This window comes from Perca flavescens, chromosome 24 (genome assembly GCF_004354835.1).
Source record: "Perca flavescens isolate YP-PL-M2 chromosome 24, PFLA_1.0, whole genome shotgun sequence".
NCBI lineage: Eukaryota > Metazoa > Chordata > Actinopteri > Perciformes > Percidae > Perca > Perca flavescens.
Window position 1 is genome coordinate 13,996,155 of NC_041354.1, and position 22,948 is coordinate 14,019,102.

The following is a 22,948-nucleotide window of genomic DNA, read 5'->3' on the forward strand; positions in this document are numbered from 1 at the left end:
TCCAAGTCTTTGCAGAATTCTTTAAAAATATCTCAGTCTGTGCAATCATAACACTCCTGGAGGCACATAACTGCTTCTTCAGTCCATTCTTGTACTGCCTTGGTTTGCACTTTTTCCATACTGGTAAAAATCTCTCAACGTCTTTTTCAGAGTAACATGGTTAAAATCGCCTAGAATAAAATTTGGCGCGTCTGGGGAGAGCGACTGTAGTTTCTGCGCTACGTCAGAAATCACAGTGTAAGCGGTGGTGGCATTTGCCCTCGGGTGTATGTACACAACTGTTAAGAAAATTTGTGGAAACTCCCGTGGTAAATAAAATGATGTCGATGTCGGGCATGCGTATTTTTTCTCTAACAGTCACAGAGGTACAATACCGTCTATTAAAGTACACACATACCCCGCCACCCAGTATCTTTCCCGTTGCACTGGCCTCACGGTCCATCCGAACAGGTAATCCAAAACCGTCAATCCACAGGTCTCGGTCTTGATTCCGATTGGACAACCAGGTCTCCGTGAAGGCCAGGGCACAGCATTCCCTGAAATCTTTCTGTATTTTTTTCTGACATTTCCCTGGAGCTCATCCACCTTATTCCTAAGGGATTGCACATTCCCCATAATCATCGTGGGCAGGGGGATCCGTCTCATTCCCTGCTTTCTCAGTCGTAGTCTGACACCTCCGCATTTTCCCCGCTTCCTCTTTTTTCTCTGCCATGTCGAGGATCCGGACCTGTGATCCTTTCGTATACAGTCTGGTAAGTGTAAGGTTATATCTGATACACTGGGCAGGTTCCCAGAGATAAAATGAAACAATTGGTCTCTGCTGTACTGTGTTCTTCCGTGGGTAGCCGCCTGCTTTGAATCCTGAGCAAGCAGCAGACATGATAGAATCCATGCCACAACAAGGTATAAAAGTTCCATTTTTAGGTTAACACCTTCGATTGGAGACTAACTGCTCAGTAGGAAGTCTCAGGCAAACTTTATTCAAACTTTTAGACAAAACTTGATACACTTAATGACGCTTACAAGACATACAACTATAGCTACGTGATAGCATGCTGTATTTGTTGCTATCACCTAACAACCGTCTCTACGTGAGGAAAGCTGTGAAAGGTGTAATTTTCTGAGGAATCAGAAAATCTTGCTTAGTGTCCACTCTCGCTGTAAAAAGCTGTACAGCTTCAGGTTTATGGATGTGCTCTGCTGTCGACATGTTGCGGCAGATGTGTCGCGTTTGTGCTCCGTGTATTTCTGCCGTAGTTTCGGTTTTCCAAATCTCAGAGAACATAGATGGGATGAGTTATATTTTGAATGTGCACAAAGTTTTGGACATGAGCAGAAATCTTGCTCAAGCATCTGAAATATTATAGTCCAGGGGTTTATTAATAAATTAAAATGAATAATGTATCATTGAGGTGAATAGCCTAATTGTCATATGCACATTTAAGGAGGTTACTTTGCCCAACAAAAGATGCAAAAGAGAAGGGAAAAGTAAATTATGCCTAGGCTACATGTGTGCTGACTCAGATATAATTAGAAAAGTCGATCCAAAGGACAATAAATAGTTGAAAGCAATACAGAATGCCTGAAAGCCTTACTGCAATATACAGTATTCCATTATGTTTTTATATTTGGATTGTAATCTGTTTCCCTTTACATAAAGATATTTTCAGCATATTGATTCAGAAAAAGGTAGAAGTATGTGCATAAAAATTCACTAGAATGCAGGAAATGAAGTGTGCTCAAACTCTATTTGTCCACCTGCATCATAAATCACCACACAAATCTGGAAACAAAACCTAGGCTTTTGTAGCCTGACGTGGTCATACTCAGATTCTAGTCAGAATGTGAGTCTGACTGGGTTGTGATTATGGGGCGTGTTACAACCGAACCAGGAAAAAAAATGCCTCTGCATTCATTGGACAGACCTACAACCAATCAGAGCAACAGAACTCAACTCAATTGTCAACAGAACCAAGGGGGTAAGCTTCGCTTCAGAACTCGAACCTCCGATGGCACCATTTTTTTTGCTACAAAGGTATCACCTCCTGTTAGCATTCCACTGAGCATTCCACTTTTTTTTTACGACACTTGACTGCGAATAACTTTACATCTGAAGCGTTTAAAGACTTTATTTGTCCATTGTTTAGTTCTAAAAAAACACGGCAATGTATAAAAGGCTCCATTACCTTGTACCTCACGTTATGGCTCCGTAGCAGACGCTTTTATAAAAATGGCTAACGATTGTGTCATAACCAATTGACTTACTGTCGCACAGTAGAGGAATTACCGTATAGTACAGGAGAAGCTCGCAGGCAGTTTAGACTTAGATTAGCTGTTTAGGTTTAATTACTAATGTTAACTAGCATTTTAGTTAGCAATAATTAGCCTGTGCTTATGTTATCTCCTTACATATACCTACACTCTTCGTCTCTGTAAGATTGGAAATGATTGAGATTTCTCTTGGCACAGCTACCAGAAGACAACTTTCAGACACGTTGCTCACGTCACATTTACGTTGTCTCTGTCAGTTGGAGGTTGCACAGTAAAGCAAGAGATCACCGGAAAAGTGCTTCTAATAGCCTTCGCTGGTCTCCGTCCAAAGCAACGGGGTCTATTGGTCCATTATGTATATGTCAATGAACAGAACTCAACACTGTGTATCGTCTCCATAGCAACCACTCTTTGCACAATGCATTCGTTCTAACTTACGACTTTTAGACTTTTTTGAAGCTAGATATATCATTTAATTTATATAATATAAATGTGGATAACGTTAGTGATATGAGATGCTTGCTACAGTCGCATTTCTAGAGATGAATCGGCGAAAACACGTTTTATTTCTCTGATTCACGGCTTTGTTCTAGTGCCGCTGGGCGCTCCATCTCTTCACTATCTCTCGCTCCACCATATAATGCTACCGTGCTTTTGGGCAGTTGTTGAGGCTCCTCCGCTGAGGATTTTAAAATTAATGCGCTGTCGATATCGTCTGTAACAGACGCGATGGTGGAATCTACACATCTCAATTATTCAACCCAAGCGTTCTTTGGTGACGTGGTTGATTCTGTTACTGTTGATCATCTGTCCGACAATCTGATTGGTCTGAACAGATCCTGTTCGGGCAATAATTGCTTCTCAACGCAGCGAGTCCAGACCGAACTTCCAGGCTAGGTTAATGTGGCTCGGGAAAGGGAAATTTGGGGTCCCCTGCTGGAGCTTCTCCCCCCCGCGACCCAACACCGGATAAGCGGACGAAGATGGATGGATGGATGGATAAAGTTAACATAAAGGTCCTCTGTTATATTAAGGTACGACATTGAGTTAAATGCTGTTGGAATATCTTCTTTAAATGTTGCTATAGCACTGTCAGGTAAGCATCAAGTGTAGAAGCTTTTATCTAATTTCGTATAGTTGGGTAGTAAAAATTTTAACGTTATTAAGAAATGGTCTGATAATAAAGGATTCTGCAGAAATACTGTTAAATCTTCAATTTCGATGCCATATGCCAGCACAAGGTCGAAGGTGTGGTTAAAACAGTGAGTGGCCTTATGCACACTGATTGAAACCAATTGAATCTAGTAGCGAGTTGAAAGCAATACTAAGGCTGTCGTTGTTAACGTCCACATGGATATTAAAATCACCTACAATAAGTACTTTGTCTGATTTTAGGACTACACATGATAAAAACTCCCTTTCGGGACTGCACTTCGTCCCGAAAGGCAGGACCTTCCACTGGTACACTGATGGTTGTTCGTCCGTCTTTAGGTCCCTCCAAAGGTGAACAATTACTGTGTGGTCGGAAGCTGTTGCTGCAGGTACTTTGCTGGACCCTGGAGTGTCCAGCCGAGATTAGTCTTGACTGCTGCGGGACAACCATGGGGAACCAGATGCACTGGCTCAATTGGAATGATCATATCAGCATTATCAGATCAAATCAGGAGAGTTGGCTGAGCTCCAACGATGGGTGGGATTGCCAGACCTTGTAGATGACGATATCTTTTCTGGAGCTGGGTAACTGGGTAGCTGTACTGAGAGAGGCCTAGGTGTTCCCTGTGAATGCATCTTGAATGGAGAACCTCTTTGTTGGTTGGGACGCTGGAGTGAAGGTGAAGGAGACACGTGAGCCTGACAGTGTCTTGATGTCTAGGCGAACAGTACAGAGGGTGAGGTCTTCTGCTCGACCCTGTTCTCCCAGGCGGCGTGCTGCAGACGAAAGCAGCATGGTTCTCTCAGAGCACTGCATACGTGTCGAACACTCTATCCTGGTAGTGCAAATTGACTCTGACAATCTTTGCTCTGCTGTCAACGTGATGGTGGGCTCGTTCTCACTCCTCTGGTTGACCTTGTGAAGGATGGAGGGTTGTTTCGACTTACAAAAGCGACACGGCTTATTGAAGTCACAGGCAGAGGCTAGGTAAGAATAACCGCATCTCCAGCACCTTCTCTTGACTTTAATTCAGTCCACCATCTCTGGTAGCTCTCACATTGGCTGAGGTAGTGTTCTGACTCGCAGTAAGGGCAGTATATCTTACCCTTCCCTTGGGTTTGGATCAAAGGAGCTGATTTGGAGGGCATGTCGGATGGATGGTTACTGGAACTGCCTGTCCCATGCATTACAGTAATGATCTTCACCTTGGACTGCTTGAATTCTTTCTTGTCCTCACTGTGAGTTTGAAGTGAGGGCTCAATGTCCAGACATCTGACTTCTGCCTTCAGCCATTCTGAGAAGTCAATGAGTGGCAGCTTCAGTTTATCCGGGTCCTTCCTGTACTGTTGACAATGAAATCTCTCTTGCTGGTGCTTAGGAAGCCTGCTTAGGAGGCGCTTCACATTTTAGCCGCAGTGGAGTTCCTCATGGCCTTCACCTGGGAGAGATTTCAGCATCCCGACAAGTGACTGCTCTCTGATGGAAAATTCCGTAATGACCCTGGTTTTCCTGACTGCGTGAATTAGCACTGCATAATTCATCAGCAGGCCTTGATTGGGAAGGTTGTGGATTTCTCTCACGTGATAACACTGATGGTCAAATTGATGAACTCGATTCGAGCAAAAGCTCTTCAACATCATTTATTCAAGTCATTATTGGATGAGCTCGAAGCTGCATACGGAGACCTACTTCTCCAAGCTGATGTCCGGTGGTTGAGTCGCTGCAAAGTGCTACAACGATTTGTTGACTTACTGCCAGAGATCAAGGCTTTTCTGTCGACGAGGAACGAGGAGCACAAAGAACTGTCAGGTGATGCGTGGCTGCTGGACCTGGGACTTCTGGCAGACCTAACAGCAAAACTGAATGCACTCACCACTGAGCTGTGAGCACAGTGAATGCGTTTAAGGCCAAGCTCGGTCAAAGACAAAGATGCATTTCACCCTGAGCAGTACTGTGCTCACTTGGACAAAGTTTTTGGCATTTTACATAGAAGAAATTGCTTCATTAGTCTCAAACACATTATACAGAACAGATATCAGCCAAATTCCATCAAGTATTTGCTGTGCCAAGTGGTGTTCACATGGAGATAATTGATTTGCAAAATGACATCCAACTGAAGGCCAGATCAAGGGACAGTGACTTTTGGAAACTTGTAAGAAGAGAGAAGTTAGAGTGAGTGCCTACTTTGGATCCACTTACCTGTGTGAAATGGCATTTTCACAGATGAAAATCATCAAATCAAAGTACAGGAGCTGCCTTACTGATACCTCAAAGACTGCCTCAGACTATGAGCCAAACTACAACACACTCAGTGACAGGATTCAGTCACAGCCATCACGTTAATGAGTGAGTAACATGACTGTATGTAAAAGTTTTTGCCTTCTCTTATGAAAGTGATGCTTGAGATATGACAGAGAACTGCACTTAGCTGTGTATTTTTGTTGGCACACATTATAGTTCTGCTTTCTTAAATGTTGCTAACTGTAAATAAGAATTGTAGTAACTTGAATGACTGAAGTTGATGAGGATTACAGTTACATGGCAATAGATACGATCAGCTCATTGCAAATTTGTGTAAATTTGTCACTTTGTTGTCCACAATGAACAAAATAATCTGAATGTGAATAGAAATAAGCCCATTTATCCTTTCTATTTGTAGGACTTTAAAAAAAGCTACAGTACAGCTTGTTTTATATTCCAATTACAGGTTTTGTTTTATTAGGGCCCGAGCACCGACAGCGGCGAAGGCCCTATTGAAACTGAAGGAATTATTATTCTATCTTTCTTTCTTCTGGCAAATGAATTGCCTTTTGGAGGGGCTTACCATACTCAAAAACTGATCAAAATTGGCGGTCGCATCAAACCTGGTGAAAATTTACGTATTTTAAGGGTTTTGGGAATAGGCGAACAAAAATGGCTCGCTAGCGCCCCCTACGACGTTAGAAAAATGGAGCCCCTGCAGTATGTTTAACGTAGACTAACGAAACTTAGTACACATATGTAGCATGTCAAGACATGCAAAAAACTCAGTGAGCCATGCCCTAAACCCAACAGGAAGTCCACCATTTTTAATTGAAAGTTTGAAATTAGAGCGATTTTGGCCATTTCAACATATTGTACTTTATGAACTCCTCCTAGAGATTTCATCCGATCAACTTCAAATTTGGTCTATGCCATCTTCAGACGTTAAAGATGAAAAGTTATTAAAAGAAAAACTTGGCTGTGCATGGCCGTGGCGGGGCAGCCGTTTTGTGCGTTTCGCCATCGAAACAGGAAGTGGGTGTAAATTGAGTGTACATTGTCCAATTGGCTTGAAACTTTTCAGGATTCATAAGAGTCCAACCCTGAGGACATATAAAGGCCGATATTTACTCAAAGTCATAGCGCCACCTGGTGGCAACAGGAAGTAAGCCTAAAAGTCAAGGTGCTATACTTTAATGAACTCCTCCTAGAGATTTCATCAGATAGACTTCAAATTTGGTCTGTGTCATCTAAAGACCTTAACGATGAAAAGTTATTAGAAGCTAAACTTTTCGTCCAACGGTGTGGGCGTGGCATGGCAGCTATTTTGAGCATTTATCGATGAACAAAGAAGTTGTTGTAACTTTAGTGTACATTGTCCAATTTGGCCGAAAATTCTCACAATTGACGAGAGTTTCTTTTTGATGGTTGATGGCTTGACCTGCCCCCTATGTTGTAGCCACGCCCCTTTTTTATAACTTATGACCCGTTTGATGAAAACCCTTGTGTGAGGTATCATTGAACTCAGCAGAGAGTTCCCTTTTCATTGGTGATAATTTGCAGTGTCTGAGAGCCATAAAAGGCCTCAAGTTAGAAGTGTTTTCTCTCAATAATTCGATAGGTAGATCTTGCATTTCACCAGGGCAGATGTCAATGATCTTGGGCTTAAAAAGGTTGGGTTAACTATTGTAATAAACTTTAATTGTAAAAGATTTTAAAGAAAGTGTAATACTGCCACCAACTCTGTTGAACCAGTCTGGTCTGGTGTCAGAGGCAAAAGAATGTCACCACACGTACAGGAATATAGTACAAAATATGGCCTTTCATAAAGATACAAATTCATTTAAAAAAGGGACTCCACAACAAAAAGCCCTCTACAAAAGGTCCATATCTGGCACCGGAACACCTACAACCCTACAACACAGCACTGCAAGGGAACATTGCACACACCCTGAGAGAACCACTGCACACAGAATCAAACACACAGCAATCCATACACTGCACATTAATGAAACACCATATGAAAATACACCGCACTTAATAAAGACCACTCCAAACTGTAGGCAGGTCAGAACCACTTATACCAATAGGGGGAGGCAGAGGACTCCTTTAGTCAGCAGTGTTACCAGGGTCAAAATTCGTACTTGTAACTCATGCCTTGTGCTTCAGGGTCGCACAGGAACATAGGAAATTTGGGTGTTGTAACTTCAAGGTCCCAAACGCAGATTGTAAATTTCTGTGTCCTCACTGTTGAAAATATTACTCCACAAATTTGAATTACACACGCATTAAATAATTCTACAGCTACAAAACTTTTTGTTTTGTTTTACACATTCACAAAACAATTCTACAGCTACAAAGTTTTTTTACACATGCACAAAATAATTCTACAGCTACAAAACGTTTTCTGAAAAAAAGTCACCTTTTAGCATATTACTTGAAAAGTCTTAAAGTACCTGATATTTAATGTACTTAAGTATTAAAAGTAATTTTCTGATATTAAATGTACTTACAAATGTACTTTTTTTTTATTTTCATGACTATTTACATTGTAGATTCTCACTGAAGGCATCAAAACTATGAATGAACACATATGAAATGATGTACTTAACAAAAAAGTGTGAAATAACTGAAAACATGTCTTATATTTTAGATTCTTCAAAGTAGCCACCCTTTGCTTTTTTTGATAACTCTGAAAACCCTTAGTGTTCTCTCAATGAGCTTCATGAGGTAGTCACCTGAAATGGTTTTCACTTCACAGGTGTGCTTTGTCAGGGTTAATTAGTGGAATTTTTTCCCTTATTAATAAAAAAGCAAAGGCTGGCTACTTTGAAGAATCTAAAATATAAGACATGTTTTCAGTTATTTCACACTTTTTTGTTAAATACATAATTCCATATGTTTTCATTCATAGTTTTGATGCCTTCAGTGAGAATCTAGTGAGAATAGTCATGAAAATAAAAAGGAAACTCATTGAATGAGGTGTGGCCAAACTTTTGGCCTGTACTGTATTACTTATATATTAGCTAGTTGCTAATCTAACATTTATGAATAATTTGTATTAATATTAAGGGACACATGAGCTTATTGACATTAATAAAAACGAGAGGCTGGTACAGTGCATATCTGCCTACACAAAAAAAAATAATTAAAAAGCCTTTTTATGTGTTCCAAGATATGGTTTGTAATTAGCACTGTTGCTTTGTAGGGGTACTACGTTTTGTGTCTCTGTGTGTATTAAGTGTGGAAGACATTTCAATGTGGCCATATTTTTCTTATTTCTTTAAAATTAATTTGGTTAATGTCAGACAATAATTTGGCCATCACATAAAAGATACGTCCAGTTATATTGGATATCTGTATTATCTTATCAGTATTATGTGTGCATTCAAAACTTGATATATCTTATTATTCTGTGCCACAAAGCTCCATTGTCCAAAAACTATTACAAACATCAACAAGCCACACTGTTGCACTGGGTGAAATGTTCCTTTACTCCAGTAATGAACATCCTGTACAGATATGAGCAGCCTGAACATATCAAACATGTGGTGCAGGTAAACAAAAATAATAATAAAATCATTTCAAGCTTCAAGAGCATTGTTTAATTGGCATACATTGAAGATAATATTGATAAACCCGTTTCCAACACTCCTTATTAGTACCAATACTTAAATACAATCTTTGCAATTACAGGAAGATAATACATGTACAAATGCAAACATATCTTTTTTGGATGGTGCCAATTGTAACACATAAGTAGTAGTACTATTAAGGTACCATTGCTAGTTTTTATTTAGCTTTTAAATCAATCAATCAATCAATCAATCAATCAATCAATCAATCTTTGTCATGTGAAAACATACACAAATTTTAGCAAAAGTTTTTTTTCACATCAAGTCTATTTAACCAATTCATTAAGCTGGGAAATGGACAAAAATCAAATTCAGTAGATGTATCTGTGATCAGCAAAAGGTGGTCTTTTAAAGGGTTAGGGTTATGGTCTTATCAATCTTGCTTTTTTTTTCGCACTGAATCGAATGACTACACCAATGTCAGTGGGTTTATTACAATTGTAATAAACCCACTGACATTGACTGCCCAGCATTAATTTTCAAATGTGTAAAACATGTCCAACTCAAATCTAATATGTTAGCCATAACGACCATATAATGATATGGCAGGGCTGTGTGTCTGTTAGCTTGTTCTTCTGCCACTTTAATTTAACTTTAATTAATCCATCTTGAGGTGTTTTAATAAGTGTAGGCAAAGCCACAGAGAGTAGCCTGCAGTCTAATGACTGCAGGCTACTCTCAATACAGAACAATACAATGAAAAAAACTATGCGGTTAAAGAGATTAGAGAAGTTCACCTATGGTGCTTAGTATGTGAGAAGCTAAACAAGCTCTAACATTAAAATGTATGTCCTATCTGCATCTGATTGGAGGAGAGTCTGACTCTTTAAGCTTGGCTGTTGGCCAGGCCCTCCTCCTCTTGTTTGGAGCGTCTCCTGTTGGCCAATTTGCAAAGCCCAGCAAGGAGAAAGACCATTGAAATTACAGCAAAGTAACCGCCATAGATGAGGTACTGAGGGAAGGAAACAAGACAACTATCAATCAAATCTACACTGCGAGAGGTGGATAAACAGCATAGGTGTCTCCATGTATGTTGTCATAAGCAACTAAGGGGGCTTGTTGTACTGCCTCACCTGCGTGAAAACGTCGAGGCCGAGGCCAGCTGAGTCCACCACCACCACAGTGAGGAGAGACTGCAGCAGCAGGGCCACAAAGGTGTTTACTCCAAACACCAAGGCATAGCGATGCATATTGAGACTAGCTGCAATCTGATATCTGAAGGGTGACAACAGGAAAACATGAAATATGTGAAGAACATTTAGATCTGTAGTACAGTGTCTCTCTTTTATATTTAATTGTTAAAGGTTGAATATGAAATAGACAGCTAGCATTTGAAATGGTTACTGCAGTCCAATTTCAAAATACTGAAAAGTAGTCTCCCCCGGCCCCTCCTCCCCAGCGTCGAAGTTCACGGGAGTTGCCATGTTGAAAAACGTTAAACCCAATGTCAATGTTAGCTTGATGCTAGTCTCACATTGCCAGACATTACTCCACAGCACAGCGGAGTTGCTAGATGCTGCTATGTTGACGGTTTTAAAAGCCCGTGCTCTCGCAGTGCTCTGTACCCAGCTGACATGTGTTGGTATCAACTGCCTATTTTAATATACTTGTTTTATCCATCCATCCATCTTCGTCCGCTTATCCGGTGTCGGGTCGCGGGGGGAGCAGCTCCAGCAGGGGACCCCAAACTTCCCTTTCCCGAGCAACATTAACCAGCTCCGACTGGGGGATCCCGAGGCGTTCCCAGGCCAGGTTGGAGATATAATCCCTCCACCTAGTCCTGGGTCTTCCCCGAGGCCTCCTCCCAGCTGGACGTGCCTGGAACACCTCCCTAGGGAGGCGCCCAGGGGGCATCCTTACCAGATGCCCGAACCACCTCAACTGGCTCCTTTCGACGCAAAGGAGCAGCGGCTCTCTCCGAGCTCCTCACGGATGACTGAGCTTCTCACCCTATCTCTAAGGGAGACGCCAGCCACCCTCCTGAGGAAACCCATTTCGCCGCTTGTACCCTGGATCTCGTTCTTTCGGTCATGACCCAGCCTTCATGACCATAGGTGAGGGTAGGAACGAAAACTGACCCGGTAGATCGAGAGCTTTGCCTTCTGGCTCAGCTCTCTTTTTCGTCACAACGGTGCGATAGATTGAATGCAATACCGCACCCGCTGCGCCGATTCTCCGACCAATCTCCCGCTCCATTGTCCCCTCACTCGCGAACAAAACCCCAAGGTACTTGAACTCCTTCACTTGGGGTAAGGACTCATTCCCTACCTGGAGAAGGCATTCCATCGGTTTCCTGCTGAGAACCATGGCCTCCGATTTAGAGGTGCTGATCCTCATCCCAACCGCTTCACACTCGGTTGCGAACCGATCCAGTGAGTGCTGAAGGTCGCAGGCCGATGATGCCATCAGGACCACATCATCTGCAAAGAGCAGCGATGAGATCCCCAGCCCACCAAACTGCAACCCCCCACCCCGACTACGCCTCGATATCCTGTCCATAAATATTACAAACAGGATTGGTGACAAAGCGCAGCCCTGGCGGAGGCCAACCCTCACCTGAAACGAGTCCGACTTACTACCGAGAACCCGGACACAACTCTCACTTTGGTCATACAGAGATTGGATGGCCCTGAGTAGAGACCCCCTCACCCCATACTCCCGCAGCACCTCCCACAGTATCTCCCGGGGACCCGGTCATACGCCTTCTCCAAATCCACAAAACACATGTAGACCGGTTGGGCATACTCCCAGGCTCCCTCCAGGATCCTTGCGAGTGAAGAGCTGGTCCGTTGTTCCACGACCAGGACGGAATCCGCATTGTTCCTCCTCAACCCGAGGTTCGACTATCGGCCGAACCCTCCTTTCCAGCACCTTGGAGTAGACTTTACCAGGGAGGCTGAGAAGTGTGATACCCCTATAATTGGCACACACCCTCTGGTCCCCCTTTTTAAAAGAGGAACCACCACCCCAGTCTGCCACTCCTTTGGCACCGTCCCAGACTTCCACGCAATGTTGAAGAGGCGTGTCAACCAGGACAGCCCCTCCACACCCAGAGCCTTGAGCATTTCTGGACGGATCTCATCAATCCCGGGGCTTTGCCACTGTGTAGTTGTTTGACTACATCAGTGACTTCCGCCTGGGAAATCGACGACAATCCCCCGTTATCCTCCAGCTCTGCCTCTAACATAGAGGGCGTATTAGTCGGATTCAGGAGTTCCTCAAAGTGCTCCCTCCACCGCCCTATTACCTCCTCAGTGGAGGTCAACAGTGTCCCATCCTTACTGTACACAGCTTGGATGGTTCCCCGCTTCCCCCTCCTGAGGTGGCGAACAGTTTTCCAGAAACACTTTGGTGCCGACCGAAAGTCCTTCTCCATGTCTTCTCCAAACTTCTCCCACACCCGCTGCTTTGCCTCTTTCACGGCAGAGGCCGTGAGACTTGTTTTATGTGTTTGTTTTATTGCTTATCTGTTTTTAATGTGCTATATATGCTGGTTTTACTGTAAAGTGTCTTTGAGTACCATGTAAATCGCTATATAAATAAAATGTATTATTATTATTATTATTATTTTGACAGACGGGTTGCCAGATATACCTGTAAAAATGCAAACTAACATCTAACATATTAGACTGACAGTCATCTTTTATCGACTAACCGTAACCACAATGACCACTAACAAGACCGCGACCTTGCAGAGCTTTGTGCCCAACTGACAGCAACCTTTCCTCAGCTTAACGTCCCTGCAACAGCCGCTAAAAGGCCGGGACCTCGAGGTCGTCTGTACCCAGGGCACAGCAACTGTCTGTCGGATACGCCCGCTGAACCGAAGCGGGGGACCAATTTTGGCAGGGGGGCGATCGTCGGTACTACTACTTCCACCTTATACAGCTTGTCTATACACTGTACATTACACATTGTGGTTGCATGCCAGTTTGTAAAAAAAGTGGGAATCATCTTACTGTCCAACATATAATAACCTACATTGCAAAGCTACCTGTAGAGAACAGTGTGTCCCAATCAAACAATTCAGGCTACGGGGTGTTTTGCCAAAGTTAAATTGCATGTTTATATTATGAGGAAGTCAAACTTGCGGCTTCTGGCATGTGTCATGGATCCTATGTGAGCCGTTAGCGTGTGTTAGCATGGCGGTGTTAGCACCAGTCAAATTTGACCACTAACTTGAGTACTCTTATATAATTTAATTTGTGCACATGCATGAAAAGGACTGTCCCTACGTTACCGGTCATATAAATGAATAAAGCTCAATGCTCACCTGTTAAGGAGTAAATGAGTCAACTCTGTGTCCTTTTAAACTCTAAGCTGTCTCCATTTTTTAAATGCATCTCCAATATTTACTTGTGTTTTACCTTGTCTCTTATTATGCAACCGTTTAGAAAGATGGCAAGTTTGTGTTTGTTTGTTTCCTGCTTCTATGGCTGTACTACACCGGTAATGCGCTGAGTTTGCCTTTTTACAGGTATATCTGGCAACCAGTCTGTCAAAATAATAATAATAATAATAATAATAATAATAATACATTTTATTTATATAGCGATTTAAATGGTACTCAAAGACACTTTACAGTAAAACCAGCACATATAGCACATTAAAAACAGATAAGCAATAAAACCAACACATAAAAGTATAAAAAAGTATATTAAAATAGGCAGTTGATACCAACACAGGTCAAAACACAAACAGATATTCCGTTACGGAACGGAAATTTTAAAACGAGCAATTAGCATTGTTGTCAGAAAACATATTTATAGTATTTCAACTTAGCATGTTTCCTTAATATCTGATGACACATTGTGGTAATCTTTTGATTAATTACAGTAAATATATTACATAATATATTACATATTGCACCTTTAAAGCTGAAATAATACACAGTAGTAAAACTTGAGTGAAACGTCTAGTGTAGCGGTTAAGAAAGCTGACATCCAAATCCACCCACAACCTACTGCCTCACCTAAGCAGAGGGTTGAGATCCAGAAAGAAAAAGAACACGGAATGAGAACACACTTTTCAAACCAGAACATATTCAAGCACCTGAAGATGAATGTGCTTCTTATTGTGGACCTTATGTCTAATGTTCAGACATTAAAGTCAATGGTTGCTGCAATCTGGACCGTAGTTACACAAGCCCTTTTTCTCTTTACAGTTGGAGCAGATAACCGTATATAGGAAACTGTCTAGGTATGACATGATACAGAGCCAAGAGTAGAAAAAAACTGTTGAAACCAGTGTGAGTGTTCAAAACAGTTGAAGATTTTGCCACGTTTAACATGAACATCCAATATTGTAACATTATACATATGACAGGAAATACAGAAAAGCAGGCCCTGCTATTTTCTTAAAGAGATCGACGCACACACCAACGCACAAGTATAAACTTCAAGCTAATAACGTAGGCTATGGCGAAAGCTCTGCGTGGAGCCTCAGCAGAACCATTAATCAGCCTGAGAATAGCAGGGCCGGAATGTGTGTGTGAGGAGTGTGTGGTAGAGCGAGTGAGAGAGTGACAGTGATTAGCGTGGGAGCGAGGACTCTAGAGAGGCATAGTGAGAGAAACAAAGTGTCTCCCCTGTGCTTTCTAACAATGGTCGGAAATCTGAAGCAGGAAAAGTTAAAAAAAAGTTAAATCTCCTGGATTTCATGTTGTTTATGGAGAAGGAGAACCTGGAAATGAGTAGGGGGTAGATGCTAGTTTGGGGCAAGAACAGATTTCTCAATACAATACCAGGGTGGGGCTCTCTCCGGAAGAAGTGACCATTGTTAAGTTAAAAGCATTGTAATAATACCACATCTTTGGTAAACCCAAACCTCCTCTATCAATTGGTCTTTGTAATTTATTAAAATGTAGCAGGTTTTTTTACCACTTCATATAAGTATCTTCGTTATCCTGTCAAAACATTTAAAATATGACAGGGGAACCTCCAGAGGAAGAGATTTCATGAGGTAATTCAGCTTGGGAACACAAACCATTTTTATAACATTGACCTTTCCAGCTACTGAGAGATTGTAAGTCGCCCATCTATTAACATCACAAGAGATTTTATTAAATAATGGATCCAAATTAATTTTAACTAGGTCTTTTAACTGGGGAGGAAATAAGATACCCATATACGATACCTTGCTTTGGCCACTGAAATGCACCTTATTGGAAGGCTGTAAACGGGGCAATGAGGTGTTAAAGGTAAAGCTTCTGACTTGGACCAATTTACCCTATAACCTGAAAATTTCAAGAAAGAGTCAATGATCCCGAGAAGAACGTCATGAAAGTAGTCACAGACATCTTGATAATAGCATGAAGCTAACGTTTTTTGGCAGAGTTAGCATTGCTGAACAACTAGATGAAGGCTACAGGATTGGCATTAGAAGGCACAACGAAGAGGTGACAAAAACATACTGTCCAGGATAATAGAATTACCTTTTGTGGAGCCGACAAAAACAACGTGCAGGAAAGATTTTTTGAGTTAGTCCCTCTGCAGTCAGCTACAGCTGAGTCCATTGCTACTGCACTATCAATGCTGTTTTTGAGCACAGAGAGGATCTCATTCGCTGTCTTGAGAGCATACAAGACTCAGGTGACTTTGACCCAAATACTGTCAGAGAAGCAGGAGCCCTGGCCATGCTACTTGAAGATCAGGATTTTAAGTTCTTTCTTTATCACCGCATCATGCCACATGTAGACTTCCTCTATGCCAGGCTCCAGAAGAAGAACATTGATTCGGTCCATGTCAAAGGGAGCATCCAAAGGTTCCAACAGGAAATACAAAAGATCAGGTAACTGTATTCCTGTAATATGATCATTATTTGCTTTCTCTTTCATTATTAACTCTCTTTCTCTTTTGCCAATATTATAATAAATCATCTTTGTCCTTTGCAGAAACTCTCTCCATTCCATTGGTGAGAAAAGCAGTGGTTCTCGGCCAACAAAGAGGCGCCGGGCGCTCAGTCCAGAAGACCGTGAAAGGAGTGTTTGTTATAGAAAATCAGTCAAAATACCATTTTACATTATTGTTGTGCTGCAGAGATGTCCTGCCCACATATTATATTCTACAGACTCAAGAAAACATTTTTTGTTTGGTATAAATCATTACAAAAATCATAATTTTAATATTATACAACAGAATCCTGAAAAGAATAAATTGGCCACATAAAAATAAATGATCAAATTAAATATTAAGTCATAAACTACCCACCAAAGAAATAAAATAATATATAATAATAATAATAATATATTAATTTAATTTATATATATATATATATATATATATATATATATATATATATATATATATATATATATATATTATATATATATTTATTATTATTATTATCTCTATAGGTCTGTGACACCATCCTGGGACACACTAGGGAGCGTTTCTCCTTCACAGACCACCAAGGGCGTAAATCCCAGGGAGGTTGGGGGTCAGGACCCCCCATCTAAAGGTTGTCCCCCCCAGACATATCATTAAAACAATGCTGTGTATTGTAAAAAACATAATGATGTAAACTTAAAATATCTGTGTAAGTAACAACTTAAAAATAAATACATGGTTTTAAAGAAGAATATTTTGGTCAATTTAGTCAGCTTTTTCATTGAATCACGAGAAACGAGAAGAGAAGGATAATGGTACAGTCTCCATGCTACATGCTACTTTCCTCTGTGTATACATGTTCTCTACGAGTATAATTGAGGCTGTATTAATTGTGTGCCCTTCAAAACTGCTCTTCAGAAATTTTATTGTCAAGCCACAAAAATACTTTAAAACATAATGACTTATTATGAAAAAGTGTCCCCATATAAAAGCAATACAATGCTTTTGTACACTTGTTAAATTAGCGGATCATAATGTAAATTAGTGAGCCACTGGTAAAGCTCATCTGCTAAGCCTGACAGCACACACCTCCAAAAATATGAACTAAGCTCAACACTTGACAGTCTCCCTGAGACTCTCCACCTGACTGTCCCTGGTCCCTCTGTCCCTCTTCTTTCTGTCTCCTTTGCCTGCGACATAGTGACGTTAGTATTTCCATACGCACCCAGTCTTATAAAGATGTTACCAAATTGTCTTGATATGAGGATTTATTGTACTTACTTGGCGTTTTGGTGTAGGCCTACTGAAAAAGGATCTTATGCCTGTTTTTCTTTTTCTCTGTCATTTTATCTGGACAACAACGACACAAATCTTTAGCTAACGTCAGATGTCTAAATATGGGTTAGGTTCATAGATTCACCACGTGGTCATATTATAATAATAAAATGATCTTGCGTCCTCCACATAAATATTAGGTTTCGTCTGGGACAGAGGATATATACTTAACTGATCAGCCACTTAACTTCATATGGAGCAAAAGACAACTGTAGATCTTCCATATTAACCCTAATATCAGTTCACAAACATAACATTAGGCTTATAGCCGTGGTAACGTTAGTTGTAGGATTTCTATCCAACAAGCTATTAAACAAGCTAGGTAAGGTTACATTATATTACACAAACATAGCAAACTTTTTGTCATAACTAATTCATTAATTACTCAGCATCATTTCTATTTGAAAAAAGAAAAACTGAACTGAACTGCCTACTTACTACATTCCTGTCACTACCGATCTGACTGTGAGTCGAGTGCAGAGCCTAACTTACAGCAGGCAGTGGACCAAACAAACCACTGTGAGGCAAGGGAGGGGGGACTCAAAATGTTTCTAAACTTAAAAAGCATTTTTTGGAGTTTGTATTGTTTTACTACTTACACAGATATTTTAAGTTTACATCATATATACTGGGATTTACGCCCTTGTTTATAAGCAACCTGTTTCTTGCAGATTGTCACGTTACTGAGATTACAGCTATTTGAAGTCAAAGTTAACTCTGGCAGCTGTAGGGCAGCTAACATTAACTTTAGCTTTCTCCATGAAGCTCCCAGCTAAGCTAAAGTTACTATAACTCACGACGCAGTTAGGAAACAGGAATGCGGCAACTAAGGTTAACATAAGCACTTTGGCTCATGATATAACTATTTCCCGTCCTCCTTCAAATTTTTGTCACTCCTCCTTGTACTAACGTTAGCTCCGTGATGTTGTACTCAAGTTACTCGGTATGTAACGTTAGCGCAAACCTCACAATGCCTTGTGTTTCTCACTCCCGCTAACTTATTAACATAAGACGTGACATGAGAGACACATGCGGGTAGGCCAAGGTGAGAAGAGGGAGATTAGCTAACGTTAGCCAACATATTTATAAAAAAAAGTTGAAGAGTAATTTCAGCATTTGAACGTATCAGTCTAACATAAATCTAATGAATGAGCAAGAAAAAACACTTAGGCTGCCTCTTTGTACTTACGTAGCCACAGTAATGAGCAACATGTATGTGGCTCTGAAAAGGACGTATGAGCTGTAACATAGCCAGATGTTCCTCAGTGTGTCCATGACAAACACACACACAGCCATCAGCAGGGAGAGGGCACACAGAGCCAGCTCACCCCACAGAGCCCAGCATACAGGCAGGTAGCCCACCAACAGAGCTGCCAGAGCCCCTGTGGGCCAACAGAACAAAGAAAGACTGTTCATTAATACTTCACTTTAGTGACATCTGTATCCAAGTCCTGTTGGCCAGTCTGAAGCCTTGGGTTAACAATTACAAGGAATGTAACTTTATCTCAAAGCATTTTCCAGTTTTACATATTTTTAACTCAATGAGTAAATTAAAAGTTAGCTACTAATTAATGTCAGCCTACATTCATGCTCAACGTGTTTCAGTTAATGCCATCCAACATAACATATTAACAAATTAGAAAAATTGTCTACATGTAAAAACAATGGCAACAGATTTTAAATTAGATGAAGTGGCAACCCTTTATGGCACCCTCACCTAGCACTGTGGACAGTGTCTCTACGTAGCCATTGTAGATTTCATAGTCCTGGGATGGACGAACGTTCTCCCATAATGCTTGAGCGTAGTTGATGACCTGGAAGTAGCCGCACGTGGCCAGTGCCCACCACAGCGACCATGCAAGCAGGGGCTGATACCTGTAGCACTGCAGGAAGTCATCAAACAGTATCCGTAACACCTCCACAAGACCACTGTTATGGCTTCCTGTCTTAAAAGACCTGGACATCTGCATGGAGAATGGGAGAGGTCAAACATGGTCAAGTGACTAAGTGTGTCACAAATACAGTTATTCCCATTTTAACAGGTGAATCCCTATCATGACTCTGCTGTGACCAGAAAAAAGCAGATTGTCACTCACTGTGTAGACATCCTGGCTGTTTAGAGGCAATTCACTCTCTGAATCCCCAGCCTTTTCCAACAGTGCTGTGCTGCTGCGTGGCTTCTCCTCTGCTGGTCCTGGACTCTTGTGGAAGAACAAGCTCCTCTTGGGCATGGGTAGAAACCAGGGAGCAACACAGGCCACAGCGGCTGACGTCAGAGTGATGATGACGAGGTGGACCAGCTGAACTCTGGCCACAGAGAGCAGGAGCTGACCAATCAGAGATCCAGCAGCTGATCCAAACAGAGCGATGCTGCGGCAGTAACCCGTCACTCTCTGGTAGTGTGCCGGCTCCACGATGCTGTAGATGTAGGAGTAGTAGGCCACCTCCGAGGCCGTGGCCAGCCCAAAGAAACACTCCAGGAGCTGCATTGTCAGCATGCCCTGTGTCTTTAGCAACATAACATAGGTAACTACTAAGCTTATGGCCTGCAGGACCAATACAGGCTTATAACAGAGGTAGTCAGTGGCTAGGAAGATGGGGAACAGCAACACCAGGTAGGAATATGTCCAAATTGGATAGATTTCATTGACGACCTGCAGATAACAGATACAAAATGACAGTAGTAAGATTTCAATTCCATTCAATAGTTGTAGACAGGTTTGTTCCTTTGTACTGTAGACCTGTCTAACTGATTCCATACTGTAAATTACAAGACACCTAAGCCTGCCAGGAGGGGGCATGTCTCTGCAAAGACACTGAAGCCATTTACTGGCCTGAGAAATCAACTGTTCTTATCAAAGTTGATATGCAGCCTTCTGTATGGGAGTGTACCTCCTAAAGCTACGTTATTATCATATTATGTAGACCAGGTCATGAAAATATGCTAAAGCATTTTGTAATACCCTGATAGACTACAGATGGATTGTTTTTATGCTTTTAAAAAGGAAGTAGGGATATGGCTGAAGGACACACATCTGTACTGATTACACCGACCTATTCTCTCCATGAAAGCCATTATTCTAAAGAACTGCATGAATATAAAAGCAATAGTAAAGGAAATGAATGGCATGGAATATGAAATAGCCTATGTGTGATCTAAATTCAGGACAAACCGAAACAATGTTTTTTACACAAAGAACAAAGAAGTACTTTAGATTTAGGCAACAGTTTGGAAAAGATCATGGGTATGAACCACCCGCCCACTGAAGCGGTTGAAATCAGCTGATTTCTTATTATTACCATGAAAGCATTGTGTTGATCACACTTTAAGTTTAAGTTTTAATGTAAGAGTATTTTTAAGAGAGCCAACCAGTGACTGTTTATAATCAGAAAACTGAGGAGCTTTAGTGTTAGTCAACACATACTAGAGATGGCATAAAGGGGCCTGGTAGAAAGCATTTTACAGTTTAATATAACAGCTTGGTATGGCAACCTGAACGTGAAAGACAAAAACAAGCTTTTCAAAATTGTTAATATAGCAGGGAAAGTAATTGGGCAATTGGGTAATTGAGCGCATGTGAACGAGCCACTGACCACGCCTTGCCTCCTCCCATAAATTACTGTGCAAATGACTATACATGTGCCCCTGATGTCATTCTTTGTCCAACCACAACGGGTAATCCCGCTGCAGACAAAAAAAAAAACATCATTAACTGTGAGATTAAGGTTCTGATCAAGGAGGTGGAGGCAAGGAAGAAATGCTTATCTAGGTTTGTCATCTAGGATGAGCACTAAAAGAAAATCTGCAGAGTGGCAAATGATGACAGAATGAATGCAGAAAAAATGGTGGCGAGTGGTGGTGGCGCCACACAATGTGCAGGAATGAGATTGGTAATGGGAATAGATATGGCGTGATAGGAATAGCTGAACGTATTAGGACATGTTTTTGGTTCTTGGTGGAGGGATCAGAATGAGGTAATGCCTTGGTATAAAACACACCGTAGTGAGGGAGTACTGAAACTAGTTCCACATAATTACGAGAGCTCCACCTAGTGAAATGAAAGATCACGATCATCTTAAGCATTACAGCACACTGCAGTATCGCTCCCTCACTTAGGTGAGAGCGGAGACCCTTTATGAAAAAAAATCCATGAAGGCTGCTAAATATATAACTATCTCGTAAAAACAAATTTTGCTTGCGTGAGTGTCGGAGCTTCTTTCTCTGGTTCCCTCAACACTCAATATTTCCCACACTGGGTGTTAGTTAGATACTCCCCTTTCCATGGAAGTAAAAATCACCTTAGATATGATTGTTATTTCCGTGTAAAAAAAAAGGAGTGAGGGAAAGCCTGTCTGAGGCAGCGGCAATAATACGGTACCGTTGATTTAAGGTGTGCGCCCCTAAATGTTTGGCCTGTGCCACAACATTTTTTTGTGGGGGGCTACATTGCTCATAGTGAAATTTTTTTTGTCTGGATCCCTGACGGGACTCATGTAAGGACTCATTCCCCACCTAGAGTAGGCAATCCATTGGTTTCCTGCTTAGAACCATGGCCTCAGATTTATAGGTGCTAATCCTCATCCCAGCTGCTTCTCCCGTAGCTCTGGGTATATGTCCTGCACTGACTTGAGGTAAACTGTGCTAAATCCTGTTTCCCCCATCTGTAGCACTGTCTTCAATAATTGCGCAACCAGGCCAGATTGTTTCAGATATCTCATGAGTCCTTTATAACGTCAGTTATAACGGTCCACGTATTAAAAAATTGTCAGGTCAAAATCGGGCTTGGGCTTATAATTAACTCTTAATAACCATTTAATGTGTCGGGCCGGGCCTGGCCTGGACACAACGTGCACTGTAGACGTGTGCGATTATCAACACAGTGACACGGAGGGCCCTATCTTGCACTCAGCGCAATTGACTTTGCATGCATCGTTCCTATTTTGCAGACTTTTCCCTCCACAGACGCACGTCGGTAAATTAGGGAATGCATTTGCGCTCCCGGGCGGTTCAGCGAAAAGAGGAGGCGTGTTCCGGCGCAAACGTTCCCTAGTGCTATTTTGCAGTTTCAGAAAACCATTCCGCCACTGACCAGGAAAAACCTAGTCTAAAGTAAGTGGCGCTAGTCTAAAGTCAGTAGCGCGTTATTCAGATGCTATTTTAAGGGTGCATGCTTGGCCATAATGTAGCGTATGAACACTTTGCTTCGCTCATCTACAAGGACACAGCAGTTCCCCTATTTGCAAACCATACATAATTAAGGAAAGGAAAAATATTACTGACAATGCGCTTCAGGTGTTTGGATAAATCAGGAGGCACTTTACAGTACAGTCCTCAAAAGGTTGCAGCATTCTTTGTGGCTTGTTGTGTTTTACACAACATTTCCATGAATCATGGATGTGTTGATGACATAAATGAGGAAATATTAGAGGACTTAAGGAGACGTGATGTTGAACTACAGTGGGATTGGACACTCCGGCGGGATCTG

At 41.5% G+C, this 22,948-nt stretch overlaps 1 protein-coding gene across 1 annotated transcript in view; it reads right to left on the reverse strand.

Moving 5' to 3' along the window:
• Nucleotides 1-9,201: 9,201 nt before the first annotated feature.
• The window catches only part of slc19a2 (solute carrier family 19 member 2), a 43,708-nt gene continuing 29,961 nt past the window's right edge, over nt 9,202-22,948 (reverse strand). The window contains exons 2-6 of the mRNA XM_028572373.1: nt 19,559-20,116; nt 19,180-19,426; nt 18,652-18,844; nt 10,374-10,515; nt 9,202-10,252 (exon numbers count right to left, since the gene is read on the reverse strand). Coding sequence (XP_028428174.1) covers nt 10,127-10,252; nt 10,374-10,515; nt 18,652-18,844; nt 19,180-19,426; nt 19,559-20,116 — 1,266 coding nt within the window. The 3' untranslated portion in view covers nt 9,202-10,126. The remainder of the gene's footprint in view (nt 10,253-10,373; nt 10,516-18,651; nt 18,845-19,179; nt 19,427-19,558; nt 20,117-22,948) is intronic.